Source organism: Halichondria panicea, chromosome 10 (assembly GCF_963675165.1).
Source record: "Halichondria panicea chromosome 10, odHalPani1.1, whole genome shotgun sequence".
Taxonomy (NCBI): domain Eukaryota; kingdom Metazoa; phylum Porifera; class Demospongiae; order Suberitida; family Halichondriidae; genus Halichondria; species Halichondria panicea.
Genome location: NC_087386.1, coordinates 2,545,538 through 2,573,046, shown reverse-complemented (window position 1 = coordinate 2,573,046; position 27,509 = coordinate 2,545,538). Strand labels below are relative to the sequence as shown.

Below are 27,509 nucleotides of genomic sequence, written 5' to 3'. Positions count from 1 at the left end.
TCCCTTACCTTACCAAAACTACACTGTATAAATGGCATACCTCTGATGGATGGCATACTTATCTCCAGAGTATGACTACCTATTCAAAGTGGTTCTAGTGGGTGATGTGAGTCTTGGAAAGAGCTCCATGATCAGAGGAATCACTGATGGATTTCCACCTGGTCCTCCTGTCATCTCAAACATTGGCGTTGACTTTGTTCCTTTCAAGTGGATAATAAAATTGCCGAGTGTGATCTGGTTGAGAGCAGACAAGTGAGCACAGAGAGAGGAAGAATGTTTGCTGAAGAACATGGACTCAAGTTTATGGAGACCAATGTTGTAACAGGATATTTTTAACTAGAGACATGAGGTGCATTGCGGACACCCTCTTGAATCAGAATGAACCAGAACATGCAAGAAAGTCTAGGTCAAGATGCTGATATTAACTCTACGACAATTACTTGTTCTGTGACTTAGTGCCGTGGTATTGTTGTGCTGTGGTCATCTTAGAAAAATTTGGCTCTGCCAATGATTTGCAGCTTTTGACCTTCTAGGTCCAAGCGTAAGCTATAGGGGGTTATTAGCCTCGTCCTCAGGCTTTTGTTTAGCTCTCGATATACATGACTGTGATGAAAATGATGGGACTTTACCTTTCATTCCCTGTTCCTCTAATAATTATGAGAACAGAGGGGAGTGCTTGAAGGGGCTGGAGTCGAGTCCTGAGCGCCCTAAGGCCTAAGGGTTAGGTAAAGATCATTAACTCAATAACGCATGTATAGATCTAATTATGGTTCTTGGTAAACAACAAAAGCAGGTCATATATTATATTATAGGACATCGCATAAATTTGGCTTACACAACAGAGAAACCCTGATAAAAGTGAACTAGCTAAGTGGCCAGGAAAATAAAAACAAAGAGACAAGTCATGAGTAGATCTAACCCTCTGAGGCTGGGCCTGTCACACATGGAACAGTCCCAGAGATTTGTAAGGCCTATAAGTCTAAAACCTGGCTTTATGAATGAGGTAAAGTTATTATTATATCTACTTCTCAGACTTTATTCTGCAAGATACCCCATTTGTAAATGGTGCAGGCGGTCCCCCCCCCTAGATTGTTTTGTTCCATGTTTCATGCATGTACAAATAGAAAGATGTGTTGGAGAACGAAAGTGAACTTAGACCTACCACTGAAGAAGATTCGGAAAGAGTCGAGGAAGAAGTAGTGGAGATATCGGGGGAGGGAATTGATGAGCTAGCAGAGAATTCATCCACAGAGGAGACAGTGACACCTAGGACGGTTGTTCAATCAACCACACAGAAAAAGGTTTGTGAGAAAGTATGTTATTGAGGGCCTCATACACAGTCCTCTTGGAGTGGGCGTTGGGATGAGGCTAGGCTCGCAGACCATACTTTAAAGGACTTTGAATGATGAAATAACATAATTATGGCGACTATATAGCCAGGTTTTCGTGTCGACTTCTGAACAATGGAATTACAAAATTATTCATGACAGTCCACAAAAAGGTACAGCACAATCATTGAAAAGGGTGTTGTTACATCGCCATTGTTATTAATTGATCACGCCATTCAGACGTATGGTTTCCCTCTATTTCTTTCTTTATTCCTCCAATTATTATCTCCAACTGATTGAAACAGAAATCAGTGCAATAGACAAAATTGTTCATGTATGTGCAGCTCTACGATAGAGTGTATATGGATCATCGTATTGATGGTCTTGTTCACTTGCATGATAGTGCACTTAAGTATCTATTGTAGAGAAAGATTGTGGGTCTTTGTATGGCAGCATTGCGCAATGACAGGACGCAATTATTAAATTCCACTGCGACACGAAAACTTGGCTATATAGTCACCATACACCCCTTCAAAGGGGTCTATAGGTCTAAAACCTGGCTTCATGAATGAGGTAAAGTTATTAATACGCTATCTTAGATCTATTTTTCAGACTTAATGCCCCATTTACAAACTCTGCGCAGTTAAGGCCTGGGTCAGGCACTGATAAGATTAATTTTATTCATTGCCAACATTTTATGTAGATCATGTAGATCGTGTAGTGTTAATGAGATTCATAATGTTTATTAATGTTTTCATTGCATGTGACGTCATAAGGTCAATGTATTTGCTTAGCTAGCTGCTAGAACTATCATAGATTATCTTTGGCAACAAATACGGCGGACTTAAACAAGGTAAGAGTAGCTGTTTAGGCCCTTAAAAGATAGAGTATGTTGTTATGATTATATTTCCTTGATGGGAAGTAAAAATGTCCAAAACTTTCTTAGCTATGCTAGCTTCTTTAGCTCTGACAGCCACCCTAGAGGTAGGCTATTTTGTGTATCTCAAGAATACAATAACTCCTACTCTTCCCATCAAGGATACTAGTACCTAGCTATGAGATGTTCATCTAGCCTTGTTTTTGAAGCTTGATCTTGGCATCTTCAACGCCCTATTTGCACTTCTCTTTCTGAAAGTGGCATGACGTCATCACCATTTATGTGACTAATTAGCATAATTGAATTAAGCTAATTAGTTTTTTGGAAAAAGAAAACGTTGAGCTTCATTTTGGATCATTTTGATGCAGCATACACTGTATATTGCAAATAATACAGCAGTATGAACATAGTGTAAATTTTGGTATTGAAATCTGGACCTGGGCCTTAAGGTTACGGTATACTGTTCCACCCACGCTCATATTTGCGTGGGTGTTCAATGCAAGTTCAGTGTAAAATGGCTCTCATCTGGCAATGGTCACTTGGCGTCAATTCTAAGAACGAGGAAACCCCTCCTTACCGTATAGTCTGCTGTTTCTTATTATACGAATAAAGGGGCAGGGCGACTCGAAGAGTTTTTCCCAAGAGAGTAAGTTGAAACAAAGTTACGGCCATTTCTAGCTGTTTTTGTAGGCTAATATGGCGACTGTAGAGTAGTAACAAGGATATATTTTTTGCTGTAAGGTCTCTATGAACAAGATCTTTTCGAGTCGCCCTCCAGTAAGTCTTTAGGCATCGAATACTGGTCAGAAAGACAACCTGGAAGCTATGCAGTCAACAAAACTTGACGCCAAAATTTTCAGTTTTTTCCAGCTGACCCCAGACCACTTCATTGGATTACAAGACATAGATACTTTTAGCTATAATATAGCTAGCATTGTTTCATGTTCTCTTTTCATTGATAATCATTGCAAGTTACAAAAATAATGTTGTGGTGAGAAATAAAGAAAATAAATATCTTATGAATTATTCATGAGCAATTAGTATACCCTAACCTTAAGTGCGCAGAGAATGGTGCAGGCGGTTTTCTTCCCCCCCCCCCCCAAAGAAATTGTTTTGATCAATTTTTTATGTGATTATACAAATAGAAAGATGTGTTGGAGAACGAAAGTGAACTTAGACCTATCACTGAAGAGGATTCAGAAAGAGTCGAGGAAGAAGTGTTGGAGATATTGGGGGAGGGAAGTGATGAGCTAGCAGAGCATTCGTCCACGGAGGAGACAGTGACACCTAGGACGATTCAATCAACCCCACAGAAAAAGGTTTGTGAGGAAGTATGTTATTGAGGTCCTCATACACAGTCCTCTTGGAGTGGGCGTGGGATGAGACTAGGCTCGCAGACCATACTTTGAATGATGGCGACTATAATTATAGCCAGGTTTTCGTGTCGACTTCTGGAATTTCTGAACAATGGAATTTCAAAAATTACCGCATGATAGTCCACAAAAAGGTACAGCACATGCAATCATTGAAAAGGGATGTTGTTACATCAGTTACAGAAAGAGCTACCTCTATTTCTTTCTTTATTCCTCCACTAAATTATTATCTCCAAAGAAAGTGCTGATTGAAACAGAAATCAGTGCAATAGACAAAATTGTTCATGTATGTGCAGCTCTACGATAGAGTGTATATGGATCATCGTATTGATGGTCTTTATGTCTTTTCACTTGAAAGCTTCTTAGTGCATATCTACTGTAGAGAAAGATTGTGGGTCTTTGTACGGCAGCATTGCGCAAATGACAGGATGCAATTATTAAAATTCCACTGCGACACGAAAACTTGGCTATATTATAGTCACCATACACCCCTTCAAAGTATGGCCCGCGAGAGACTAGAGTATATAGGGACGAGGCTAGGAGGGTAATAGATTCCAGTTTATCTTATATAGTTTAGTGACTCGTCTATAGTATTTCTATAGCAACTTCAATTTAGTCCACTGATTTTTCTTTTTCTGTGTTGTTGATATAGAAAGTCTCATGGTGGAAGTTGACTGCCATTGCAGCTGGCTCTGTGGTGGGTGGAGCTACTGTTGTTGTTGCTGCACCACTTGTAGTGGCTGGTCTCGGCTTCACAGCTGGTGGGATAGCATCTGGATCCATCGCAGCATCCATGATGTCAGCTATGGCTCCCACTGTGGCCGGAGGAATTGTGGCCACACTACAGTCTGTTGGAGCTGCTGGGTTCAGTGCTGCAGGCGTTGCGGCCTTGGCTGGTGCTGGAGGCACTGTAGGAGCAGCAGCGACTGCTGGTACAGTAGCATTGGCCAGTAGGAGGGAGAACGAGAATGAGAGTTCTGAGACTGCTGAAGATGAAACTACGTGAAGATGACACTTATTAAAAGTGTGTATACATGCATGTAACATTATGTAGCTCAGTGTAATTACATGAACAGTCTGACATGTTATCACCATTACATTCCTTAAATTATATACCTTTACCATGCAGAGATTGAGCATGACCCTGGCTAAGTGGCTGTTTTATGGTTTGAACGATGCATGTTGAATAAAGTGTACACTGAAGTCTTGGTTACATCTGACCTGGAACCCGCCACTTGCCTCGACTCCTTGAGGCAGCAATAATGTTATCGTGCGTTTAGAGACAGGAAGTCTTTCCAAATACATCTGAGGTATATACACCATATAGATACAGGATAAGAATTTTGCAGCTTAAACTTTCAGCTAGTGCTTTAGGCCATAATTATGATATACACATGCAGTACACTATACCAAGAGTTCATTACAAAAGAGTACGCAACTCCAATAGACTGTACACAAAAGGCATTTCTCCAGACCTACGTTGCAGATACTAGCTGTTGTATAACCGCAACTAATGAACTCTTATATATATAGTTAGGCAGTATAGCTTATATAGCAATTAAGAGGTACATTACTGTATAGCGTATAGCGGGTATATTTCGAGGATATAAAATTTTGCGGAATGACTGTTAGAAAGGTTTTCAGGAATTTAATTTGGAATAGCAGCATGCATGAATGCGATTAAATTCGTGAGTGTACGGTATATACGTGCTGAATCAGTGAAAACCTTTACACTCTCGAAATATACCCGCTATATTGTACATAGCGTCGCATGTACCTCTAGCTACTTCAGAACAATCGAAATTATTATTTTTGTGTCATCTCTAAATGATACCTATATCAGCGGGCATCGAATCGAAGTTTGGGGGGGCTTGGAAAGGTCCGTATTTACTTTAACAGCCATTCATAAAAGGTTGTTTTATTGCATTAGGTGAGGGAAACACGGATGGCTCGTCAAGCTTTGTAGTGTATAGCTTATGTGCACACGTAATCCGTTGCCAATCCCTCTCTTCCTGCATGTACATGTATATCTACCAAACTAGCATCATCCATGCATGCGTAGAGCAATAATCCGAAAAATACACATTCAATAAATTATATTCCAATATAGCGTTTAATTATAATTAATTGCACATACCAGTGCATGATATTGGCGGACATGTGCTGAATGCATTTTGCTTTGTACTGAAAGCTGCTGTAGCCTGTTCTTAATAGATTACACAATGCTTTGTTTTCCCCCTCCAATAATTCCATTTGTAATTCAACAACGATTGGCAATTCAAGTCCCTAGAGGGGAAAAGATACTTAAGTAGTAGGGACATTAATCAATTTCACATTATACTGTAAATTGAGTCTCTTGGCTATGTCGGCTGCAGTTATAATCTTGAAGAATCTGCTCCGTGAATGCAGCCAGTGGTCCTGCACTCTGAACTCCAGCTGACAGAAACAGTGTGTGCATGCACAGGTTAGCACCAACACCTAATTCATTTCAGCTGAGAACTTCTGATCGATGAAACTCTGAGCTATCCAAGCTATAGTCAGTTGCTACTCTGATAGCATTATTCATCTATATATGTATACTCAAGGTCCTATGATGTCATTATCATGTATATAGATTATACCCGTACCATTAACTGGATAAGATCCCTGTTTACACGACACCTAATCCGGGTCGAATCCAGACTAATGGCCTGGTGAACGAGGCTAAGTAGAGTAGACTACCGAATTTCGCAGACGTCAATAATCGTCAGCTAAAAGTGCGTATAATGCAGGAACAAAACGAGATTGATCTAACTAACTGCATACACCAATAGGTGGCTATGGGACTACTAACCAGTGAAAATTTGAATGGGCCAAGTCGCTTCCAGTCGGAGCTGTGATCACTAGAAAAAACTTCAATTTTGGGCAAGTGTGTCCGTTTTTGCCAGAACTATATACACAGCTAGAGTTAACAGACACATGTACTGGGCTCAATCTATAAATAATAGATAGAGTACAGTATACATGCATGGTGGAGCAATTGCAGAGTCAGTAAACCTTGCAAAGATGATCGATACCTCGCTAATGTACAGTAGACACTGACTACATCCAAACAAATCAGCTCTGTTTGTTTCACTAACCATGCACGTTTAAGTACTCGTGAGTCTTTGTTTTATTGAATAATTCAACATAACACACATGCCACTCTTATTAATTGCAGCCATAATTATTCTCATTTTTGGGACAACTTTTCTCAGCCTGTGGGAAACGTTTATCTATTGTTTTGCAGGGTTGCCTATGTTAACTGTGCATGCATGCATGTGACTAGCCTCGAATCCAGGCCGATTTAATCGGCCTGGTCTCGAGGCTAGCATGTGACAGACTATTAGGTGTGACAATATCAGAAAACAGCACAAAAAATTCTATTTTCCTAGCCGTGACGGGTGATATACCAATGAGTATCTCTGGCCTTTAGATCTACATACACATACTAGCCATATAATTATGCATACAAACAAATACAGTTTACATCACTTAATTCCCCTGAGGCATCTGCAACATCATGTAGATCTAACTGAAAGTGCATTTGAGGAATTGTCTCAGAGTGAGATCAGATTCATAATAACTATTGGAAAAGACTAGCCAATCGACAAGACTGGGAAGCATGCACCACTTGGAGATTGACTTTAATTATCAGCTACATGTACAGCAGCATGGTTGACCTTAGCTAGTCTCGCGAGCAGACGTGGGAGGGACGGAACGTCTGGTAACTATTGCAGCAATTCCGTGGACCCCTGCCAGAATGTTGGCAGTGCCAATCAGATTTGTTCACGTCATAGTGGGGTGGTAACACCCCGTATATTTTCCTATTATAGCATAAAATGAACATTTATTAAAAAAAAAATTTATAACTCATGAACCGTATACCGTATAGCGCGAAATTTTCGAGGCACTTATATTTCGTGGATTAGCCTCTAAAAACCATTTCGTTGCACAATGTTCGCGGAATGGCTGCTTACCGGAAGCCACGCCTTTAAATCTTTGCATGATAGCAGGTAATTCTAATTAAAGAACACTTTTTGTGGACTTAATTTTCGTGTAGAATTCTAACCCACGAAATCCGCGAAAATTAAGCCCCTCGAAAATTTCGCGCTATACGGTATTAAAAACACTTGTAACAAAGTTCCACAGGTAGAACCGGACCTGTCGCATTCATGGAATCATCATTGTTGTTGCCTAGCAACCAACCACCACCCCACAAATAACAATTGTTAACAAAAATTCACAATTATGTACACAAACAATATTGTATGATGTTACGAAGTGACTGAACACATGATATAAGTGTTCAGAATGTTCTCACAGTGACATGGCTCACTCAGGACTCAATCAGGATCTGCAGAAACTTGTATTTGAGGTTCTATCGGTTTACCTAACCCGGGAAATATTTTCTTCACCTACACACAGGTTTACAAGTTTAATGGTGGCTCATGATGTCCACTGTTGTACTAACTAGCCTAAACAAACCTATAGTGAAGCTATCAAGACTACAAATGCTACTCTATAGTGACTTACCAGGTTCAGGAAGATGGTCCACCTCAAGTGCGTCTTCCTCAGGATTCTCAGGCTCTTTCTTTTTAGCTTGACCTCTGAAAGGAAGCTTCCTACCTAGCTATGATCCCAGTCACTGTCCTCTCACTCTACAAGGCCATAGGCATCGATATTCTCACTCTCTAGCTTCCCTAGAACCTCCCTGAGGTTGTACTACGAAGATCTTGTAGCAATTATAAAACGGTCACTTTTCTTTCGACAATTCTGATCGAACTGTACCTCGAAGCAAAATATTAAAAATACCACGTGGAAGAGCAGCTCAATGCGCATGTGCTGGTACCTGCAGTGTGTGCATATATAGCTCCAACACAGTGTGCACAATGATTTTTTGAAATTTATCAGTAGCCATGCTAGCCTCCTTCACCCGCCTTTGAAAGAAGGCCTGCTATCGACTGCTTGCGCATGCGCCAAATTATTGGATTTTTTCCCGTAAATATTTCTCTAATACTATAATATTGGATTTTCCCCCCGTAAATATTCCTATAATACTGGATACATCAAAAGTCATACACAGAGCTATATAGCTAGCTAGCTAGAAACAGAGCTGTGTAGGTTTGTTGTACTGCTATTTTCTTTTGATAGAATCAGTAGCAGTAGTATAGTAGACTTTCACCAAAGTTAGTGTTAAATGGGCGTGGCCTGTCCATATAGGCTCTTATCAGCCGTCACTCCTTTCAGACGATCGTACTTCCTTTCGTTGTGATGTCATAGTTTTACTGAGCATAAACGATGTTATCCAAAGCCCCCAGATACCGGGGGATATTAGCGCATGCGCAAGCAGTCGATTCCAGGCCCAACTTCCCTAGCGGGAAGTGCGGCCTGGGATCGAGGCTATAGCCATGCCGACTATAGTCGGCTAAAGCGGGGAAAGGGTTAACTCATGTAGATCTACATTATTTTGTAGATCTCGATTACAAAAGCTGTTTTTCAGTGGTGCCAAAACCATCTACCGAGTTCTCAAATTTGCAGCCAAACACAAAGCTCCTATCAATCGAAACTTAACTTTGCTACAGCTCAGAGAAACTCACTGAATAGTGACTAGCTTAAGTGGCAGGAAAAACAAAGAGTCATGAGTAGATCTATTAACCCTCTCGGCTTGTCACCCATGAAACAGCCCAAGACGCCTATGCCTAAGGAGGTAAATTGATTGATACACAATCTTAGATCTATCTTCTATATAATTATGCTTTGTCTTTAGCAAATAGATCTAATGGTGTAGGCAGTTTTATCAAAAAATCACTTGTTTGTTTTATTTTTCATGAGTTGGAGAATGAAAGTGAACTTAGATCTACTGCTGAGGAAGATTCGGAAAGAGTCGAGGAAGAAGTAGTGGAGGAATCAGGGGAAGGCAGTGATGATGAGCTAGCAGAGCATTCAGCCACAGAGAAGACAGCTGGGACAGCCTCACCAATTCCACCAAAAAAGGTATGAGAGACATTTGTTATAGTGATGGCCTTCTAAACTTCATCGTAGAAGGCTTCTACGATAACTGGGACAGCCTCACCAAAAAAGGTATGAGAGACATTTGTTATAGTGATGGCCTTCTAAACTTCATCGTAGAAGGCTTCTACGATGAAGTTTAGTGACTTGCTGTAGAACAGACTCACTACATGTTCTTCCCATAGAAATTCAAATGGTGGAAGGTGGCTGCCATTGGGGCTACCATTGCAGCTGGCTCTGTGGTGGGTGGAGCTACTTTTGTTGTTGCTGCACCACTTGTAGTGGCTGGTCTTGGCTTCACAGCTGGTGGGATAGCAGCTGGATCAGCAGCAGCGTCCATGATGTCAGTCTTGGCTCCCACTGTGGCTGGAGGAATTGTGGCTACACTACAGTCTGTTGGAGCTATTGGGTTCAGTGCTGCAGGCGTTGCGGCCCTGGCTGGTGCTGGAGGCACTGTTGGAGCAGCTGCAGCAACTGCGGGTACAGTAGCATTGGCCAGTAAGAAGGTGAACAAGAGCAAGACTGCTAAAGATTAAACTGTTGAAGATGACACTTAAAATGTGTAATTGTGATCTATAGATCTCTGACATGTGATCATTATTTACTACAGCATGCATGGTGTCATGACATTCCTTAATACTACCTATACTATAGATCTACATAATAGTTAGACACTGTTTAGGAAGTTTCTACATGATTTAGAAGCCCAAAGGGCTGGTTGTAGTATCCCGAACGCAGTGAGGGTTCTACTAACCCTGAGGACTTCTAAATCATGTGGAAACTTCCTAAACAGTGTCTAAGCATTTTAGATCATAGCAACCATGAGTATTTAGCCAATCAGATTTGAATGTTCTTATCTAATCTTTGCTACATGATTTTCTAAGTGAAGTACATGATTTTCTAAGTAAGTACTAGCCTTGATCCCAGGCCGATCCGTCTCCAATTGAACGCTAGGTCGTCTATCAACTTCGTTATATTAAAAAAAAATCGGCCTGGGACCGAGGCTAAGTAAGTACATGATTTTCTAAGTTGGATAGAACACTTCCTTTAGCCAATCAAATTGCAGTATTTATGGCAAACATGATCTAATACTATATACAGTGTAGACACCACATGCAGAGATTGAGCATGCACACCCTGCATGTAATGATTCAATTTATGTGAAGTGTGTGACCTACAGCAGACAAGTTGTGGTAAAACTGATTCCACAGTACATTTTTTCTTATAGAACTGGTTTAGAGATAGCGTATGATTTATCGACTATCACTCTACATACATGGTATGTGTTGGTTATTTTAGTTCTAAAGTGTCCTTATTTAGTATTCTTGTGTAAATAGCCTGTGTGTACTTTGTGCATCAGAGTTCCATAACGTCACACAAGTGAACATGAGCACACAGAGAAGAAGAATGTTGCTTAAAGTGCACTATAATAATGTGCCATGGCCAGTAAACTAGGAGTGACCGGGAGTCGTTATTTAGGGGAGTCACTCACGTCTATGACATCGTCACAAAACTCAACGTTTGCACAAAACTGATGCACGGTCGTCGGTCGATCAATAAATGTCCCACAAATTGTCCCCCAAAATGCATGCATGTACATAATAAGTATGTATGTATAGGTCACCCTACCAAAAACTGATGGTGACAAAATTAAACTGCAAAAAGTGTCCACGTGAATGACGTTGTAATGGATTGGAGTTATGCACATGCCTCAATCTTGCTGGATTTCTTTTTTTCCACGCTTTTTCCCCTGGCCAAATTGCAATCCTAACTAGTGTTCAAGCTGGCGCTGTGCTAATGCCTCTCGCCATGTTTTTGCTTTCGCTCAAAAGTATTAGAGTGTTATCTATAATGAATTTTATATTAAAGTTAGCTTATCTATATAAAGTCACTGAGAAGAAAAGACTTATTTACATGCATCTATTGTAAGTTATTATTTTTTGTATTATGTGGCTTACCAGGACATCAAGAAAGAAGAAAATTGATTCTTCCAGGATCTGTAGTTCAGTGTATATAATATCTAAGAAGAAAAGACCTGTGTACATGCATATTGTTATCTATATTGTTATATGGTAGTGTTTTGTGGCTTACCAGGCCCTCAAGACAAAGATGATTCTGCCAGGAGGATCTGGATCTGGATCTTGGATATTATTTTCTCACACATGGGGAATGAGCGCGCATGCGCATTACATCCACAGGAATAATTAAAGGGTGTGTCCAAAGAGATCAATTTTACAAATGGCTACTGTACTGCTAGCTAGCTGTTTTAACAGATATTTTCTGAGTATTGTAGCTAACAAAAAGCTAGCGCTTTAGTGCAAGGCTAACTCATATGTTGAATAGAAAGTTTGTGCGGACAGATGATGCTATGAAAGATTCTGAAGAGACTGCAACAGCCTTCAATGTGAGTCAAACTAGCCATAACTCGAGAAAGAAGCTTTAGTTTGCTAATCCACGAATCAAAATCCAAGAGAACGTGGCTAGAAGCCTATAGAAGCTGTTAGTTTTCGTCGCATTGTAACCGTTGAGCAGTTATAGCTGGAATACACACACACACACACAGACAGACACACACACAGTCAGCTTTACCGTATCCCTCGTGCGGCTACGCCTCGAGGCATAACAACTCTGACATTGCAAATATTTTTCTAGTCGGATATGCTCTGCATACATTGGATCTAAACGTTATAGATTCCAGATTCCAATTAATGATTTAAATTGCAAAATACAAAATGAACATAATTATACACACCGACTTTGCAACAGCAGCTATAATAAAAATGTCAATCGTCCCCATTTTCAGCCCCTGCCTCATTATCAGAGGCGTCATCATCCCCGGCAACCTCTTGATTGGCCAGCTGCAGCTCTTCCATTTGCTTCCTCAACTCCTCTTCATCCACATCAGTCACCACCTTCGGCTGTGTGTGTAAGGGGAAAAGGCTGATTAGGTGATATGTACATGTATGCACCATGCATGTTGTTAATGCATGCATAGCAACAGAGATTGAATACTCAAAACATAATTAATAAGCTCAGAATATATAGCTTCAATTTTATCATAATACTGAAGAAAGAACAAACACTGTAGTTCTGGGGAGATAATTATAAATACGAACTTACACAACTATTTAATTGGGACTCTATAAAAAAATTAATGATCAATTGTCAAACTATAATTTAATCACACCTTGTCTAGCTATGTCAGAGCTACAGAGAACATTGCACAAATACGAAGTAGCTCAGTATATCAAAATTAAGCTTCAGTATAAGTTTGTTTAGGCTAGTTAGTTCAGTGGTATAAACGCCTAGACATGCACATTACAAAAGAACCACACATAATTATGTGAACACAATAAGGGCTGCTTAGTTGAGGCTGTATAATCAAGGGTGGTGGTGGAAAAGTACATGTACAGTAATATCTAAACTATTTGTGTACTACTACATAGTATATCCGGTCTGTGGCAGCAGAACAAATCCCAGATAAGCTTGCAACCCGACCTCCCGTCCCAACACCAACTACAGTCTCACCTCCATTTTGATATTAAAGAGGCCATCTTTCTCTTCAATAGTTTCCCTGATGATCTGAATAGCAGTGTTGAGCTTGGCTATTCCTTCAGTCCGCTCTAAGGTTGTCACGGTGATGACATATTGGGGTGGGGCTATTAAATTGATTTTGATAGGGAAGGCCTCAGTGGATTGCGTCAGACCAGCTTTCAGTGCACTCTTGACAGCGTCGATGCCTTCATAAGCATAGCAGGACACTTCCACATCTGTGTATGAGGAAACAGGTTTGATTCACACACACACTATATACATGTGAACAGGGGGAAATCATTAGAGATTCACTGTTTTCAGCTTGCATTGCAACAGTACTAAGAGGTTAACTATGCGTACTGTATGCATTTACTCACTTACAATGTTTGTACGAGGGCATACCCAATTGTACATGTACATTAAATACCAATTAAAGCTCACCTGCTCTGATCTTGACGGGGTGTGGGGTAAGTCGGTGCTTGATGTTAGTGATGAGTGTTTCCTTCTCTTCATCACTCTCAAATATGCAGTCATCCAACACTTCAGGGTTTCTGGGAGGAATTGAGACAAGTTGGTCTGACATTGATCGTACTAAGTACAATGTACAGATGTGCTGTAAAACTGTCAGTGTCTATAAAGAATCATACAAAAGTTCGTACAAACGAACTTTAATTTTGTATTTTTATCGCTACAGGTCATACAATGACAATGGGACAACTACATTTCCGATCAACCCCTGCAAAGACTGCTACTGGGCTACAGTCAATGCAAACTTTGTAGCTGATATTACTTAATACTATAATCAGTTTCTGACAATTCGACACAGTTACTTGCATGCACATGTACATAAAACAACAGACCAAAGCGGTTTCCACACATGACAAGAAAACAGGTCTACAATATACACTTACACAACAGCCTTCTTGAAGAGGTCGTAGGAGCTACTTGGGATACCAGTCTTGTCTTCCAGGGTCCAGGCCGTTCGCTCGTAGAGACTCTCCAGCTGTTCGTTCTCATACTCCAACTTTGACGCCACGTTCCTCAGGATGCTGTTCACCTGTACGGGGGTAAAAGAGGACACCTTCAGCAAAGCAAATGGTCGGTATTTTTGGAATATAGTTCATGTTCACATTAATTAGGGATGGAGGAGTGACAAGAAACGCTCAGATCTACATGTACTACACAATACATTTAATGTACCGTTTTTCCTTTGGAATACTTTTCTTCACATTTTTGTATCTCTTCGGGGGACACACGTCGCTTGGATAGATCAATGTAACCTGTACAATAGGTACTGTGAGGTTAAAGTGCAGCATGATGCAACATCAGCTTGTCCACATGGGGTGGGCATAAATAGAATTCCCACTACACCTGACCTTTTGTTTCGTCTACTCTGATCACCACCACACACTCGTTCCGTCCAATCCTCACCAGCTTGTTAATAGATCTTATTCTTCTCCTAGACAACTCGCTGAGCATGATCATTCCCTCTGTGTTGTTGTACTCTAGTAGCGTTACGTATGCGCCCATTTCCGCTATAGAGCGCACGTTAACCATCACTACATCTTCTAGCTTGGGGTATCTGTGCTTGTAGAATCGACAGGAGAGAGACATTCTAGCTGGAGCGAGCTAGAGACTGATCGATTATCAACGAACAAGCTGGCTGACTTTCTATTAAAAACCAATTTTAGAATGAACGATCAAAACCAGACTAAGTCAAAGAGTTTTAAGATGAACGATCAATACCAGTTGAGTAAAACAGACAAGATCATAATAATTATTATCATGAAGGATTATGTACACTACAACAGTAGTTTAAAACCACATGCATATACACAAAGACAAATAACAGTTATTAAATTACGATTTACGTTTCTTTTGTTCTATGTCACACATAATCTGCACGGCTTCTGAAAGTAAGGAGTCTAAAATACTGTCTGCAGTTCGTATCTTGACTGTAGTTTCATCCTTGTGATAATCTATCCAACTCGGCTCCTCGAATCTTAGCTCTTTGATCAGAATACCATCAACAAAATCCACATCTTTGCCACCTGGCCGCTTTTTCCCATGCAAAAACCTCACTGTGGGCAATTGTGCAGGCAGTTGTCCTCGAATGAGAGCAGCATAAACGCGTTTCTGAACTAGATCAAGGGAGGGTGGCTCTACACTTCGTGATCCAAGGGGCCTCCTCAAAACGGTTCCATGAAGCCACACTGCACTGGGCGGGGGAATAGGATGTAGCTGCCTTATCACTTCCATGGTCATATCAAACACCAGTTGAATGTATGCTTTGTGGCAATGTTCTTCTTCAGGACTGAGCTCTCGAATGTCCATGAAAAGATTGAGTATGTTTTCAGGACAGGGCACGTCTCGTGAATGAAGCGAGTCAAGTCCTTCACCAAGAGCGGTCTCCCAAGCCTGTTTTACAATATCATCAACTTTCGGCCGTTCGCTTGGAACCATACACTGAGCAGTAGTGAGTTTAATGGTGTCCAATAGTTGCACAATGGACTCTGTTGAACTTGTACGCTCTAGTTTTGCAGGTGTGGTTGACGATTCCTGCTGAGCAAACAATGATTTCTCCCCGACAGCGGCGCGAGCTGTAGAGAGGTGGCATGGGGGAGAGGTGGGAGGGGAGTAGTCACCAGACAGCATCACAGGAGGGATTCGATATGGGGACGGGGGTGAGAGAGGAGGGGGAGAACATTCCTTGAGGTTGGATATCGAGATACGAAGGTGGTGCTGACGTTTTGGTGGAGTGGAGGGCTCTGTTTCAGTCTCCTTAACTTTCTTGCTGGAGCGGATATTATTCATCAAGCTGCTTTCAGATTGAAGTAGGAGGGATAACAATTGATCTGTGATTAGGTCAGCCTTCTCATCAAGACACAGAGGCACAACTTTGTCTTTTGGCACTTGCACAACTTTGACCGCGCTCTTATGTTCAGTCTCCGTACTTTGTTTAGATTTCCGGATCTGATGCATCGTTTCGTATGCTTCATTCATTAACTCTTGAGCGAGCTCATCGCTTATTTTGTCGGGTTTACGATCGAGTGGTGTGTGTTCTGGTACTGGAGGTGGTTCAGTAGACCCTTCACGCGATGCACCTTCAGCAAACTCAGGGGGTGGGGCAGGAGTGGGTGCGGCATGTTGTAGCTGCTGTACAAGATTCTCAGGTGCACTGGGAAGACTGTCTGGCTTCTCTCCAACAACTTCGAATTCAGCCGGTGCTTGTTGTTCAGATACGACACTGTCCTCAGCCAACTCAGATATATGCTCGCTTATATTCTCAGTAGAAACCTGCAAGTTTTGAACATTGTCAGGTGGTGAGAAGAGCTCCAGTGATTTCTCATCAATAGTTCGATTCTCTTGCTCTGGTTCAAATTCATTAGTGTACTCATCGTCGTTGAATGCTTTGTCACCTGAATCCATAGACATTGTGTCTGAAAGCGCTTGCTCTAATTCTTCATCAATCGAGCTTTCTCGTGTGCTGTTTTCAGAATCATGAAAGTCTTCAATAATCCTAACTTTTTTGGGTGGGGCAAAAACGCCGTGGTTCTGGGGACAATCAAAGTACCGATGGCCACCAATGGAGCCATTATTTCGACCACAAGATTCACTAAATTCAACACCAATCCAAACTCCAGGGGCAAATTGTGTTTTGCCAACAAACCGGACCACACCCTCCATGACTCCACCCACTAAAACATGCTGACCGGGTTGATAGTTGGACTCTTCCTCACTGTCGCCACCTTTGGACTCTGATATGGGCAGGCTGGTATCGCTCCTAGTGTCTAAACCGTCTGCATGCTCAGGCAACAATTCTGGCTCAAAATCATCGTGACGGTCATTTTCTCTTACACCTTCAGTTCCGCTCAAGTTATCTTCATTGATTTCATTCGATTTTTCCATATCGATGTGTTCAGATACCTGTTCAGTGATAGTTGAATCGTGAGTAGGAAGAGCTTCACTTATCTGAGTGCGAGGCTCTTCGAACCCTGGAGGAGGAACAAGAGCCTCTACTGATCCAATTTTGGACTCTAAACCATCTGATACAGTAGGAGCATCCTCACTATCATCTTCCAGTTCTGTTTGGACTATTTCAGTTGTGTGCGGGGTGAGAGTCAAGTCTTTGCTGGCTGTGAAGGGTGTGTAACTATAGAGTTCTGAATGATCGTCTTTCGTTTTCAATGGGGTAGTTTCTTCGGGCAGAGGTGAGTGAAGAGTGTTTCTTAGTGAGATCTCCTCAGGAATGGGTGAGGCAGATAGTTCCTTGGGTGTACTAGTCTGTTCAGTCAGTACAGGCGATCCAGAGCTTTCTCTTGAGGTGCGTTCACTGATAACAGACACAGGTGATCCAGATTGCTCTCGTGAAGCAGGAGTATGGTCAATTATTTCAGGAGAACTTTCTCGTGACGTTCCAGTGTGGTATTCGTTTTCGCTGTATGAAGGTGTCTTGTCGTGTGAGTAGAGACCACTATAAGGGGAGGGTGTGTCTGGTGACAGAATCAAAGGAGGGGGTGTGCGCGACGTCACTCGATTGGCCTTCAGATCAACAGCCTGGACAATAACGGAAATACAGTGTTAGTGTATGCTTCAATGTGTACTTAGGTACCGTAAGATGAGACTCAATAGCTACATGTAGGATATACGTGGAGGGGGGGTATCACATGCACATGTATATACGTACTAGAGACTTGTATTACAATTACTTTGTACAGTAACATCGAAGGAAGTGTACACAATAAAATACCAACAGTCAGTGCTGTTCTAACGATATGCTATTGATAGCCCCCACAACGCCAGCTACAGGCATCTCTATACATACCGTACAGATCGATTTAGTCTATTCTGGAAAGCTCACCTCTAGCTTTTTCTTGAGCTGCTCTTCCTGCTGCTTTAGAATGGCTTTCTTCTTTCTCCTCTGCTCATTTTGCACATTTTTCACCTCTTCCTTGCGTTGTCTAAGCTGGTCCTTAAGCGCCCGGATCCTGGCCTCCAAACCACTGCCACTGGACGTGGTCGTCATGAGCGAGTCTGGGTGAGGGAGAGAGTGGATAAGGAGTATGTATACATGTACAAATAGTGAAATTACATGCACATGCGTTTTGTAATGTTACGTTCACTGTACCGATATCTATAACAAGTTTGGGCTTACATTTTACACATAACTGTTAATTAGTATTATGTATATTGTAAGTCCCACGTAAACTGTTTACTAGCTGTGCAAAAGATTTCCCTCTTACCTGTGATACTTGCTGAAGCTCTCAATGAGTTGTCCAGTGATTCGTCCACATCATGCTGGGTCTCGGGCGTGAAGGGGTGTGCCTGGTGTGACGGTGTGGAGGTCTTGATGAGGTGTGGCTGGTGAGACGCTGTAAGAGTTGTGCCCAATGACTCAAACGTATTTTCCGCATATTCTGAAGGAATATTTGAGCTGACAGAGCCGGTATTGTCCTTTGAATGGCTAGAACCGAACATCTCCTCTGCTATGGACTCGGTACCACTCAATTCTTCAGTCACAGAGCCACCAGATGCTTTAGACAATTTCTCTGACATGGAGTAGTGTTTGGTTGGTGGAGAGGGCTCTCTGGGGAAATGCTGACTGTGTGTACTCGACAATGGGGTCTGCCTCAGCATCTCCATGGCTTTGTCCACTAGTTTATTCACTGATGCTTCTTCTTTGTCCAATTCTCTATCTTTCTTAAGCAGTTCTCTGTGCCTTCTAATGGTTGCCTCAACAGTTTGCCTTTTCTTTTGCAGAGTTAACTCCCTCTGGGCCAAATACCTGAGTTGTAGAGGGAATTAAACAACTTGATCACTATAAACAAAATATACTTGTACTTGATTTGGCACACTAAAAGACGCAGTCTACTACATGTACATGGAGTGCCACACCCCCATAAAATCATTGATCTAGTTACAACTGCCACATAGCTTTTCACAGCATAGATGACACAGAGGTATCACACACACATGCAGCAACAAATCCATGCTGTATACACAGGTATGCTGTAATGAAAATGGATGATTTGCACACATGTACATCACGTATACAAAGTGTACACAGACTGAGGGGTGGTTGTGTATACAGTGAGTACAGTGGGGGTAAGGGTGGGAGAACACATTACAGCAACTGTCAGCAGGGGAGCTATGATTGTGGTAAACAATAGCCACAAATATTCACAGCAATCCCTATGTTTATAGACCACAACACTACACTGCAGTTACAGTACTGCATGCACATTATATACACTGTATTGTACTGTACTGTACACGTACATGCACTGTATAAGGGAAAGCCAGTGCACTTATTGCACTTCTGTGCCAGTATACTGTTACAGTAATGAATGTGCAGCGAGTATTTGTAAACATAAAGGTACAGTATAGGCTCCTGTAAATAGGGTAGAGGCCTGTGGGGTACATGTAGCTACGTGAGTGTAAGAGGACAACTCTGCCACAGTAGTGTACAATTTCGTATCGAGCTCTATCAGACGGTATCGCGTAAAAAAAGATTTTTGACCGGCCAAATCTACTAATTTCAAAAGGTTAGAGGCCTTTGGCTGATTAAGAGCAGACACATGGTCTACAGTACTGTACTGATTGCACGTAAACATGTTCATTTGTTAACACAATCCCACTCACTTTTCTGCTTCAGATGAAGCCAATTTCCTCAAGTGCTTGAGATTCACAGACTTTTCCTTACGTCCCGCCATAGGAGACACATTCTTCCTCCTAACAGAACGAGGTGATCTGCCAGACCTCTCAAGTGACCTTTCCAGCTGTTCTGACATACTGGAATCACTTTGTGCCATATTATCCTGTTGCGAGGTGTCTTGATGAGTGCTCACGTCTTTAGCAGTGGAGGGGGAGTAAGTTGGGAACGAAGATGGCTCTAGGTGCTCAGACGGTGTGGCTGATTTGTCTTGTCCCTCATCTACTCCAGACAGGTCGCTCAAAATGGAGTGATTGGGTGTCATAGTGTGGGAGTAATACGTGGATACACTCTCGTCGGCTGAAGGGACAGGGCTGGGACTGGCGTAAGAGCGAGAACGATACCCACGGATCTTGTCCCGGTAGAACTGAGTAGATTTTTGGATTTTAGATATTTCTTGTTGCTCCAAGAGCATTAATTTCCTCTCATGAGCAGCTGTCTCCTGGGCTTGCTTCAGACGGTGGATCTCAGCCTAGAACGAGGAGAGACACAGTGTGATCACAACAGTAGCAGTATGGAGAAGTACCAGGGAGGTCTGACACGAGTACCTCGATTAGGTTGAAATTGAGTTAATTAGTCACATGCAACAATGACTTTGCATGTGACCAAGCCTAATCAAGCCTAATCGAGGTACTCGTGTCGTATCTCCTCTGGATAAGGGAACCTTACTGTACAAGCTTCAGGAACTATAGTAACACGGTATATGCCTAGAATTGGCTTAATTTATAGTTGTACATATGTATCAACCCATCACACGCACACCAGATAAGCCCCATACATGTAAATGTACATGTACGTACGTACCTGCTCTTTTTGGAATCCTCTCATGACCCCTTTTTCCTTTTTCTTGAGTGGGGGCATGAGATCATCCGCCCCCTTTGAGCGAAGGTCTTTCTGTTTCATTTTGAGCCACTTGAGTTGAGCCTGAGTCTTCTCCTGGAGAGCCTTCTCTCTGAGCTGGAGGAGGGCAGCTCTGTGTCGGGCCCTCAGTTCCTCCTCCTTCACGTACTCAGACACCATGTGACTTGTGAACTGGTAGGGGAGAGGGTGTTATGGATTACACAAGAAGTGGTGATGTACAGATGAGCATATGTACACTTAAACAGAACAGAACTGGACAGGTTACAGGAACAAAATTAAAATGTAGGTGCAATTACATTTTAGGCAAAGATCATCATGTTTACATAATTATGATACTTTAAACTTTACAGACTGTTACATTTACAGGCAGTGCACATGTTTCTGCACTTTTCACAGAAAACACCTTAAGCCTCACCGCAAAGAAAGAGTCCTCCCCGGCAGTGCTAAATGGTGAATGTTCCGAGGCGTGTGACTCATCTCCCAGAGGGCTGGCCTCAGAGTCACTGATAGAGTGTCTGCGACGAAGGCTCTCAGATGGCACATGTAGGTGCTCCCTTAATGATACCTGGAGGGATAGAGAGAGAGAGCACATCAACACCACACACAGTATACATGTACGTGTACGAAACAAAGACACTGTACAGTGTACATGTACGCACACACACTGAACTTATTGTCTTCACAGCTTTAATTGAGGCTACAATGTACATACTAAAACAGTACAATTTACATACACATTAATTTCCTCATACAAGTACCTCATCAATGTCCTCAGTGACCTCGTGTGGACTGGAACTGTTGGAAGAGCGTCCACCATTATTCACTGTGTCGATTCCCTCCTCAGAAGGGGTTAGTGTTGTGTCTTTACTGCCAGCCCCATTCTCGCGAGCAGATGTGTGGCCAGTCTCATCTCCACGACTGTCTGGTCTCACGGTACTAGGATCAAAATCGCTCTCGTACTCGACAATTTTGGGGGGGCTTTTGTCCTGTTTTAGAGCCTCCTTTACAGCTTCTTTGGTGGCAGCAGTGGCTACTGATACAGCCATAGTGTGTGCTGCTTGTATCTGTTGTTGAGCTGCTTCTATCACAGCACTGGTAGCTGCTGTTCTAGCCTCGTTCAGTCGAAGAGTGGACTCTCTAGCTGCTATCTCTGATTCTTGCTGCAATTCTGCTAGCCTTTTTGAGTGTTCTTTGGCTTGGGAATCGGCGTTCTCCTGTAATTGTTGAAGCCTTTCAGATGAGTGCATAGAGTCAATTTCCACCTGTTTCTTCATTGCTTTGATCTCCATCTTAGCTTTATTGGCTAGTGCACTCAAGTCATTACTATGTGTCTGTTCCTGCGACTTCAGCTGTTGTGCTAATGTGACCGTTTCCTGTTGTACTGTAGACAAGTCTCTCGTTCTTTCAACTTGAGAAAGGTGACGAAGATTCTCTTCAATTGTCTCGTACTGATTGAGCTGTGCCTGATGCTGTAGCTCCAGTGACCTAGGTGACTGTCTTCCATCAGTGTATGCAGTGGTTAGAGGTACATGTATCAAGGGGCGATAAGGGGTGGTATATGAAAAAGACTCGACAAAGCTTGGTGATCCAGGAGGAGTTATAGCCGATATGCCATTCATTGTTACAGACACACTCTCTTTTGGTGAGGTATCTTGTTTTGATGGTGGACTTTGCTGCTTCTCCATAGACAAGTTTATGGGGGGAGGCGTGGGACTGTGCTCAGAATTTGTTCTAGGAGGGGAGGATTGTGAGTAGAGAGAGTCTTGACTAAACGATACTGTGGATCCACTGTGTAGAGACACTACGTCCTCAGCCCGAGGCTCTGGGTCAAATGTTTGCGTGTACGAAGAAGGTGAGGACTTGGGAGTTACATGTTCACTCAGTGCTGCATAAGTCAACGGCTGACTAGTATTCAATCGTTCGGGAGTTATTACAGGAGCACTGCTTGTAGGGCTGTGGTGCGATGTCATATTCCTGATTTCATCTCTCTTCTGGTCGCTCAATAATGAGAGGCTGTCCCGAAGACGCTCGTGCTGACGGGTGAAGACATTGATCACACTGTGGCTGTCCCCACCACCTTGTTTCCATGGCTCTAATCCAACAGATACGGGAGCAGGTTGTGCAGTAAAGTTAGGGTTTGATTGACTAACGCCTGGCGTAGGAATTAAAGGAGAAGCCACATTTTTCGTACCACTGATAGGAGGTGCTTGAGTACTGAGAGGATTTGGCTTGGATACTGATGATGTTTGTGCTAATAGCTGACCCCATTTCAAGCTCTTGCGCACATTGTAGCCTCTGTAAGCAGACTGGATCTTGAGAGCTGCCTCAGCCTCCTTTTTCTCACGTTCAGCTAATAACGCATGTTCATGAACATTGTGTACGCCTGGTAAATCCATTGGAGGGGGATGACCCTGCTCGTTAGCTTGATGGTGATATCGAGGCTGCTCAGAAAAAGGAGAACTGTTCATAAATGGAGCCGACTTTGATACGTCACAAGAGTCATCGAGAGACTTCTTTGATTCACTAGCTATTCGTTCCTTTAGCCTCAAAGCCGATGCTCTAATGACTTGTAAACGTTCATCATATGATCGTGGAGATTTTGGAGGGGAAGGAGAATATCTTGTACTGATGTACGGATCCAATCCAGTTGTGGTCTGGGAACTCTGGTACATTCTTGGACTTGATTCAGCATGTCCAGTATATTGTCTGCTAGGACTTGAGGCTTGGTACTGCCTTGGACTTGACTGAACATGACCAGTTTTTCCTCTTTCTGGACTTTGAGCTCTGACGGGGGAAATATTTGAGCGGAGGCGATTCTGACGAAGAGGGGAGTGTCTTGGTGAAGGGTGAGGGGGTGGTGAGGGGTGAAGGTGTGAGGGTGGGGAGGTGCCCAAGTACGAGGGTGTTCGTCCGGTATCAAAACGATTTGGAGAACGATGAGTAGTGCGAGGGGCACGGTGTATAGTGAGAGTGGGCAGATTGCTATCCTCAGAAACCTATAGGTAAGAGAATAAAAAAGATAATACTAGGGTAACCACTGTATCACATTCATTCATGTACATGTACTGTGGGGTTATAGCGTGCTTCTACAGTGTGCATTATAAGTTCTTTCCACTGACTCACAAGTTGTACATACAAACCCGCAAGAAGCCAGTACTGATACGACATTCCATAAGAATCGTAAAGGAAAAGCGTACACAATAATCCAATTTGCATTAGTTAGAACGCAATTACATGTAGGTTTGTAGTAACGTGTCATTCACAAAATTAATGATTAACTACACAGATTCGAAACCTGGCCTACAGTATGCACCTACATGTACATTATGCATCCATTGTATTTTATAGGCATCAACCCCCTGACTCACATTGGAAGAAGAGGTTGGGTCATGGAGGTGAATGTGTAGTCCCCGAGAGGCCAGTGATTTGGCATACTCCTCTCTCTTCTTCTGCTTGTGTCTCAGGTTCACCTCAACCCTCTTGCGTTGGGTGTCATACAACTCTTGCAGTTTCTTCTGTCTTTCATTGGAGGCCATTGCTTGTGCTTGTCTCTCCTCTGCCAGTTTCCTGCGACGCTCCTCCTTCTGACGAGCCATGTATGCCTACAGAGAGGGTAGGGAGGGAATAAGTACATGTAAGACTACTGTAACTAAAGTGGATAAAAGGGTTAACTTTAGACACTTTGTTAAACGGAATAAGTAGATATACATTGTGTACACGTACATGCATGTACACAAGTACATATGCTTGAGACAACAAAAATTTCTTGAAGAAACCTCACTAACACAGCAATGTTTGAATTAGTAGAACAAACTAGCCACAGAGAGAGGTGATCTCGATCGTGAACAGGCAGAGCGCTTGAGATGTGTATAGTGGTGAACCAGTGGTATTGGTACAGTATGGTACATGTACATTCATGTATATACGTACCTTCACATCAGTCGGATTGTAACGTCTAACTTTGTCTGCTGGGTACGTCGGCTCTGCAGGGAAGGAACAACAAGACATGTTTACATTGATACACAGACTACTAAGATATCTGTGAACATATAAAACTACAATGTACATGCAGTGTAACAATTAGTATACAATGAATTGTATAATTATGTACATGTACTTACCACTGGTAACTTTTGGCTTCTTCTTAGGAATCTTCTCTCCTGTAACTTTATAAGTCCTCTTCAACCCAGCCTCTGTGATATCATCTTCAGGCTCTGCTGACAGTTCAAGATCAATCAAGATGTCATCAAACTTTCTCTTATAAGGTTCTTTGGTCCAAGTAGAGAGTGGCTCTTCCTGAGTAGCACCAGGCTTCATCTGAGGGAGTGAACTAGAGGATGGTTCGTAAGATGAAGTGAGACTAGTAGAAGAGCTATGAGGTGGGGATGGGGACAATTCACGACTTTGTTTCCCTCGCAGTATTCTATCAGCCAGCTGCTTGCCAGTTCTCCACGAAGACGTTGTAATGATCCCAGATGGCCCACTCCCAACATCTGCAGCAGTCATTCGATGCACTTTTCTCACTTTGTTGTCACTCGGTCTTTTCTTTACGCCCTCGCTCATCGCTACTGACTGACCCTTGCTAGCAGGTACTGATTTTCCTTGAGTGGTGGCTAACTTGTCAGTATTGGGCTTCCACTGAACAGTGTTGTGTGCACCAGACGTGGCTCTGGGGGTAACAGAATGAACCGAACTGAACCCTGCGTACGAGCGTGGGGGTGGGGCGGAGGCTACCTTGCGCTTCTTAGAACCAGTACTCGAAGTATGGGATTGTATTTGGTAACCACTCGGGTTGTAGTCTCGTGTGTCCGAAATATTCTTTGAGGGTTGGGTGATGGTCTTCCTTTTAAGGGCAAGTTTCTGCTGTTCCACTTGGTTTGTGAGAGCCCGAGCAATGTCGGGATGCAGTTCAAACTTTCTAATGGGAACTTGATCAGTTTGAGAGTGTTTTGTACCTGTAGTATGTGCTGCACTGGAGCGGGTGGTTGAATCAGATTGTACATTGGGAAAGCGTTTTGTAGTTAGTGAATGTGATGCTGAGGTGCCAGTAGATGCAGACTCCTGCGTGGTGTGTGTGTGTGTGTATGTGTGTGCGTGTGTGTAGCATAGCCATGTATGTATGTATAAACTAAAAACACAAACAGTGATTCCATACAATAAAGGAAGCTTATAACAACTTGTTAACAACTTGTGAATGTATACGTATAAAACAATAGCTTCAAGTCCATATCGGTATATATGCTTGATCAGAAGCCGCGGCTACTAAATGTTTTATTTTGCTGGCCGAGAAGGCTACAATTCGAAAGAGGTGTTTATTAGGCCTACTAGAGTACCAGCTAATTCAACAACCTTTAATTTTAACATCAAAAGTTCTTTTCACCTGCATAAACTCGAGCTCTGCCATGAGAAAGTCTTTCAAAAGCACTAATAAGCTGTTACCTAGCTAGCTGCTACCATAGATACCAGTATAATATGGCTGCCACGTGCAGACACACAGCTTCAAAGTTCACTGAGGCTTACATGTAGCTACTATTTGAGAGCGGCTTCTATTGCACTGAAGATGGGCTGTAGGGAGGCTACTATTTGAGTGAGGCTCTTATACAAGAGCGGCCTCTGATCAAGCATAATATGTACACACAGTGTCCTACAAAGCCTATAATAATTATTATTGTCATCTTGTACTATCTCAGTAACGTACACCAGCACTTGTAAGACAAGCCACTTGAGTACACAATCAACAACCATAGAAAGTTCAGCAGGTCACTAAAATGTCATCAGAAGCCACACAATACCTTTGCACCAGTTGTTTTGCTTCCTCTGAAGTCAGCAGGTGGTCCAAACACAGCAGTCGGGTTACTGACAGGTGTTCCCAGACCCCCCACAGTTCTACCCCCTCCTGATACAATAGTGTGTTGGCTCAATGGTAAAGTTTCATTGAGCACTGACGGTTCCACTACATGTACACGCACGTTCTCCTTCTCTTTACTTGTGTTCGTCTTCAGTATACCAGTCACATGACTGGTCACATGCTCAGTGTACTTTGACCTTGGAGGGGACGTATGGGTGGGGGTGTCGAAGGTGACCATCGGAATGGTGTGTTGTTTCAGCCTTGATTTGGTTGGTGGTGAGCCAGTTTTAGATTCCAGTTTATGAAGCTAATAATTAGAAGATAAGTGAGTACGTAAAATCAATGTTGTGAACACATTACTAGTGACTGAGTGAGTGGCTCTACACAAAAGATCAAAGCTTCTAGTTTTGGCTGTTATTAAACATGTTGTGACAGATAGTTCACTTACCACAGTCTTTGCTTCACCGAAAGTGGACCACGCTGTGGCGAGATCTGTGGGGTATACAAATAGTCACAAGAACACTTGTACTATTAAAGACGCTTTACAATGACTGTTTTATAAATACAGTACATGTACATGTACGTGCGCGCATTCATTTGAAGTGTGTAAACCTCATTGTGTGTGTTAATGTAATTTTAACAGTACATTGAAGTATTACTTGCCTGCTGTAAAACTAGATCTGTCATCCACAGGTAATACATTTCTTCGAATCACTTTAGGTTCCTTAGTTCTGTTACCATAGACCTTTGCCATGTTGTACCAGCAAGGCTTCTTGGCTTTGTAGCTTTCGTGGTATGACCTCGTATAAATAGATATTAATACCTGTGCTTTTGCATAAGGCTAGATACTTGCTAATGGCTAGCTAATAAGCGTACGATAAGCGTATAACAACACTGAAAGTATTTGACGCCATCTTCCATTTGAAGTTAGGGGCATATCATAAGG

The 27,509-nt window shown here is 42.4% G+C and overlaps 4 protein-coding genes and 1 long non-coding RNA gene across 9 annotated transcripts; 2 read left to right on the top strand and 3 right to left on the bottom strand.

Moving 5' to 3' along the window:
• On the top strand, positions 1–4,772 carry LOC135342207 (uncharacterized). Of its 3 annotated transcripts, none has more exons than XM_064538901.1 (5): positions 1–1,003; positions 1,125–1,301; positions 3,351–3,450; positions 3,496–3,524; positions 4,231–4,697. In XM_064538901.1, the coding sequence occupies exons 1-5, from the start codon at positions 905–907 to the stop codon at positions 4,582–4,584; spliced, it is 759 nt and encodes a 252-aa protein (XP_064394971.1). In that variant the 5' UTR covers positions 1–904; the 3' UTR covers positions 4,585–4,697. The 3 variants fall into 3 exon arrangements, with proteins under 3 accessions (XP_064394971.1, XP_064394970.1, XP_064394969.1); XM_064538900.1 differs by having other exon boundaries at positions 657–791; positions 835–1,003; positions 3,351–3,524; XM_064538899.1 differs by adding an exon at positions 4,708–4,772 and having other exon boundaries at positions 746–1,003; positions 3,351–3,524; positions 4,231–4,602.
• A 3,053-nt stretch (positions 4,773–7,825) lies between these two features.
• Positions 7,826–8,272, bottom strand: LOC135342236 (uncharacterized). Its single transcript, XR_010396803.1, has 2 exons — positions 8,133–8,272; positions 7,826–8,014 (listed from the first exon to the last, which is right to left on the bottom strand). It is a non-coding gene; the product is annotated as an uncharacterized LOC135342236 (long non-coding RNA).
• Positions 8,273–8,532: 260 nt separating this feature from the next.
• LOC135342218 (interferon alpha-inducible protein 27-like protein 2) lies at positions 8,533–10,298 on the top strand. Of its 3 annotated transcripts, none has more exons than XM_064538913.1 (4): positions 8,533–9,306; positions 9,432–9,593; positions 9,645–9,680; positions 9,794–10,298. In XM_064538913.1, exons 1-4 carry the CDS (start codon positions 9,238–9,240, stop codon positions 10,142–10,144), a joined length of 618 nt encoding a protein of 205 aa, XP_064394983.1. In that variant the 5' UTR covers positions 8,533–9,237; the 3' UTR covers positions 10,145–10,298. The 3 variants fall into 3 exon arrangements, with proteins under 3 accessions (XP_064394983.1, XP_064394982.1, XP_064394984.1); XM_064538912.1 differs by having other exon boundaries at positions 9,642–9,680; XM_064538914.1 differs by lacking the exon at positions 9,645–9,680.
• A 2,002-nt stretch (positions 10,299–12,300) lies between these two features.
• Positions 12,301–14,844, bottom strand: LOC135342203 (eukaryotic translation initiation factor 2 subunit 1-like). Its single transcript, XM_064538895.1, has 6 exons — positions 14,519–14,844; positions 14,343–14,422; positions 14,054–14,199; positions 13,584–13,693; positions 13,137–13,378; positions 12,301–12,526 (listed from the first exon to the last, which is right to left on the bottom strand). The coding sequence occupies exons 1-6, from the start codon at positions 14,754–14,756 to the stop codon at positions 12,392–12,394; spliced, it is 951 nt and encodes a 316-aa protein (XP_064394965.1). The 5' UTR covers positions 14,757–14,844; the 3' UTR covers positions 12,301–12,391.
• Positions 14,845–14,905: 61 nt separating this feature from the next.
• LOC135342159 (centrosome-associated protein 350-like) lies at positions 14,906–27,507 on the bottom strand. The gene is made up of 13 exons (XM_064538816.1): positions 27,227–27,507; positions 27,012–27,055; positions 26,508–26,870; positions 24,837–25,776; positions 24,646–24,698; positions 24,084–24,317; positions 21,474–23,711; positions 21,131–21,280; positions 20,659–20,886; positions 19,785–20,326; positions 18,386–18,927; positions 18,004–18,176; positions 14,906–17,699 (listed from the first exon to the last, which is right to left on the bottom strand). Exons 1-13 carry the CDS (start codon positions 27,315–27,317, stop codon positions 15,003–15,005), a joined length of 8,295 nt encoding a protein of 2,764 aa, XP_064394886.1. The 5' UTR covers positions 27,318–27,507; the 3' UTR covers positions 14,906–15,002.
• Between the last annotated feature and the right edge of the window lie 2 nt (positions 27,508–27,509).

Coding starts and splice junctions, on each gene's coding strand:
- LOC135342207 (XM_064538899.1), top strand. CDS start 905: ATGAGTAGATCTAACCCTCTGAGGCTGGGCCTGTCACACATGGAACAG. Junction 1,004..1,124: donor AACCTGGCTTTATGAATGAG/GTAAAGTTATTA, acceptor ATGTACAAATAG/AAAGATGTGTTGGAGAACGA. Junction 3,525..4,230: donor AATCAACCCCACAGAAAAAG/GTTTGTGAGGAA, acceptor TTGTTGATATAG/AAAGTCTCATGGTGGAAGTT.
- LOC135342218 (XM_064538912.1), top strand. CDS start 9,238: ATGAGTAGATCTATTAACCCTCTCGGCTTGTCACCCATGAAACAGCCC. Junction 9,594..9,641: donor CACCAATTCCACCAAAAAAG/GTATGAGAGACA, acceptor ACTTCATCGTAG/AAGGCTTCTACGATAACTGG. Junction 9,681..9,793: donor GGACAGCCTCACCAAAAAAG/GTATGAGAGACA, acceptor TTCTTCCCATAG/AAATTCAAATGGTGGAAGGT.
- LOC135342203 (XM_064538895.1), bottom strand. CDS start 14,756: ATGTCTCTCTCCTGTCGATTCTACAAGCACAGATACCCCAAGCTAGAA. Junction 14,423..14,518: donor CAGAGTAGACGAAACAAAAG/GTCAGGTGTAGT, acceptor CCTATTGTACAG/GTTACATTGATCTATCCAAG. Junction 13,694..14,053: donor CTCTTCAAGAAGGCTGTTGT/GTAAGTGTATAT, acceptor AATTCCTCCCAG/AAACCCTGAAGTGTTGGATG.
- LOC135342159 (XM_064538816.1), bottom strand. CDS start 27,317: ATGGCAAAGGTCTATGGTAACAGAACTAAGGAACCTAAAGTGATTCGA. Junction 27,056..27,226: donor CAGATCTAGTTTTACAGCAG/GCAAGTAATACT, acceptor TATACCCCACAG/ATCTCGCCACAGCGTGGTCC. Junction 17,700..18,003: donor AGCTCAAGAAAAAGCTAGAG/GTGAGCTTTCCA, acceptor GTTATTGTCCAG/GCTGTTGATCTGAAGGCCAA.